We start from the raw sequence: 3136 nt of genomic DNA on the forward strand, positions 1-3136 counted from the left end.
AGCCACTGTGCCCAGACCACCTCTGATACATTTTCTCTCGTGCCTGCAGGTCTGCCCAAATAACCACAGGACTGCCTCGAATCATCTTTTCCTTAATCATCTACATAAATTTACTTTTGTCTCTTCTGTACTTTCTCCTCTTCCTCCTTATTTTTGTGCATAGTTGTAAACATGAATCACTCCGATCCTTTGTGTTCCACTATTAGAAGGGTCCTAAAGGCCAATGCAAAACAGAATAATTGAGTAGACAGAGGAAGAACCCTATCTCTAAGATTATGAATGCACAGTGACGTCATATTGCTTTCTATCCTCAGTCTCCTTAATAATAACTTATAGGAGAGATGTGTTCTGGTTGGTGATGGGTGTCATCTGAAAATAGCTGGAAAAAGGTACGTGCTAAGAAACGAGGCCAGGTAGGGAGTATGCTCTTGCCCTTACATGGGTTCACACACATTAGCTCCTTTAACAGACAAGGTCACCAAGGCCCAGGTGCCTCAGGAAGTCCCCACGAGCTCCCCCAGTTTCACAGAGCTGGGACCTAGGCAGTCTGGCTCCAGAACCTTTGCTCTTGATCCCTCTGCTCTGCTGCCTGGTGTTGGCACCTGGACGCAGCAGGAACCAACACAGTGTTTTGCCAGATATGGTCTTTCAACCAGCTGCCTCAGAATCACCCAGGAGTTTGATAAAAGGCAGATTCTTGTGCCCTGAATCACACCTACTGATCTAGAATCTTCGGGGTCTTGGCCCAGGCATCATCACTTTAACAGAATTCCAAGGTGATAAATAAGCCACTTCCCACAGAAGAACCACTGCATTTACTGTCTTCTTGCCATGAACTGTCTAGTTTTCCAAACAGGAGACTGAATTTCTAAGTATTTTTATTTTGCTGCACGTGTCAGTCAGCAAACGTTCACTGAGACTCTTCCTTGGAAGGCGCTGTGTGAATCTCCTTGTGGGGAGAGGGGACATAGATATTCACAAGACATTCCCTGTTTTCAGCTATTTCCCCCTCTGGCACAATCTCCACATGGCCTTCAGTTTGCTTTCCATGCAGGACTTGTTGTAATTGGTACCTATTCATTTGTTTGTTTTCTTGTTCACATCTATTTTTTCCCATTGGACTTGAAGCTGCATGTGGACAAGACAGAGTCAGCTTTGATGCCCCCAGGACCTAGCACAAAGCCTGGCACCTGGGTACCAGCTATCTTGGGAATGAATGAATGAATGAGTAAATAAATAATAACAAATTAATGTATTTATAGTGTTGTCGAGGAAGCAGGACATATGTGTGAGTAACTATTATATTAATAAAAGTGGTAATAAGCAAAGAAGGGAAATGCAGATGGAAACAGAACTGCATTTCAACTGTACACAATTGTGAGAATTCCAGCCAAAAGAAACGATATGGGAAAAGATGTGAGGGTGAGAATGGATGAGGAAAAACAAGGAACCCAAGACTTCTTTTTTATCGGGACTGCAAAATGCAAGACCAGGAACTGTACAGATGTTCGGCAGATGGCAACCTTGAATGTCAGGCAAAATGTATTTTGTTAATTATTTGATGGGAAATGAGAAGCCACAGGGTTTTTTTGAACATGGCAGTCATAGGAGCAGAGACAGATTAATATTAATCTAGTCGTGTCCCGAGAAACCAAAGGGAGGAGATTTTGGGGGCAAGAAATTGGGGATGCTTTTGTTCCCACACTAATTGCTGGTCCTAATCTCTCTGTTTCCCCAAGTGCATATTTTAGAACCTAAAGCAGATACTCTCTTCTCAAGCAAACTTTAGCTCTTTTAGTCTTCACAATCTAATAAGAACAGATGTTTTAAAAACAAACACATTGGCCAGGTGCAGTGGCTCACGCCTGTAATCCCAGCACTTTGGTAGGCTGAAGCAGATGGATCACCTGAGGCCAGGAGTTCATGAACAGCCTGGCCAACATGGAGAAACCCGGTCTCTACTAAAAATACAAAAATTAGCGGGGCGTGGTGGCAGGCGCCTGTAATCCCAGCTGCTTGGGAGGCTGAGGCAGGAGAATCACCTGAACCCAGGAGGTGGAGGTTACAGTGAGCCGAGATCACACCATTGCACTCCAGCCTGGGCTACAAGAGGGAAACTCCATCTCAAAACACAACACAACACAACACAACAACAACAACCAAACCAAACACACTGTGGAAAGAGTATCAATAAAAACCGAAAACCGGTAAAGCCTGGGGGTTCAAGGGATGGGAGGCAAAAATAACTCAGGGTTTCAGGGTTTCAAAGCAGCCTTTGACTTGTCCCTGCGGTGGTAGCAATGTTTTAACTGATCATTTTGACCTCTATGAGGCTAATGAAAGACTTGTGGCTTCAGGTCAGACCTGGATGATGGATACTTGACCAAGAGGCTTCAGGTTAGACCTGGATGATGGATGCTTGACCAAGAGGCTTCAGGTTAGACCTGGATGATGGATACTTGACCAAGAGGCTACAGGTTAGACCTGGATGATGGATACTTGACCAAGATTGTTCCACTGCCTTGCGTCCAAGAATGACATCATTAATCAACTGCGGCATATTTTACTCTGATTCTAGATTAGCCCTCAGAATCCCTCTTAGCACTGGCTCTAGAGACTCTTACAACCAACAGTTGACTCAGGAGATGAGAGCTATTTGCCATTCCTGGTGTCCTTTTCAGAGCACAGATTTTCATAACATCTGCATAAACTGCTTAAGAACTGCTTCTGTCATATAACATCTATAAACACTTGTGCTGTTGACTTGTAAGTTAAATTATATAAAAATAAAGCACTCTTGATTTTACTTGTGACTTTTCTTTTCATGTCATTACCTGTCAGGTATGTTTGCTCATGTATCTCTGTGATGCTCAGGAGCTCAGCGTTCTGCTGTTGGCAGCTTTTCCTTGCTTGGTGCCACATTAAAGCGGATTTGGAGTTTATCTGGTAGGAAATGCTGGTCAGCGGGTCTTTATTCCATAAGCTTTCACTGCCCTGAACTGTGAAAGAAATCAGATGGAATTTGATGCATTATGCATGGAAAACACTTTCAGTGAATAGCATTATTTAAACCAGCCTAGGAGTATTTTTGCCTGAAGCACTTTCTTTCTTTCCTTTCTTTTCTTCCCCTGCTTCT

At 43.5% G+C, this 3136-nt stretch overlaps 1 protein-coding gene across 1 annotated transcript in view; it reads right to left on the reverse strand.

The window, feature by feature from the left end:
- The window catches only part of MRC1 (mannose receptor, C type 1), a 106375-nt gene that overhangs the window by 75476 nt on the left and 27763 nt on the right, over positions 1–3136 (reverse strand). The window contains exon 4 of the mRNA XM_011963909.1: positions 2835–2999. Within this exon, the coding sequence (XP_011819299.1) occupies positions 2835–2999 (165 nt within the window). The remainder of the gene's footprint in view (positions 1–2834; positions 3000–3136) is intronic.

Source organism: Colobus angolensis, unplaced genomic scaffold (genome assembly GCF_000951035.1).
Source record: "Colobus angolensis palliatus isolate OR3802 unplaced genomic scaffold, Cang.pa_1.0 Scaffold63, whole genome shotgun sequence".
In the NCBI taxonomy this organism is placed as follows: Eukaryota; Metazoa; Chordata; class Mammalia; order Primates; family Cercopithecidae; genus Colobus; species Colobus angolensis.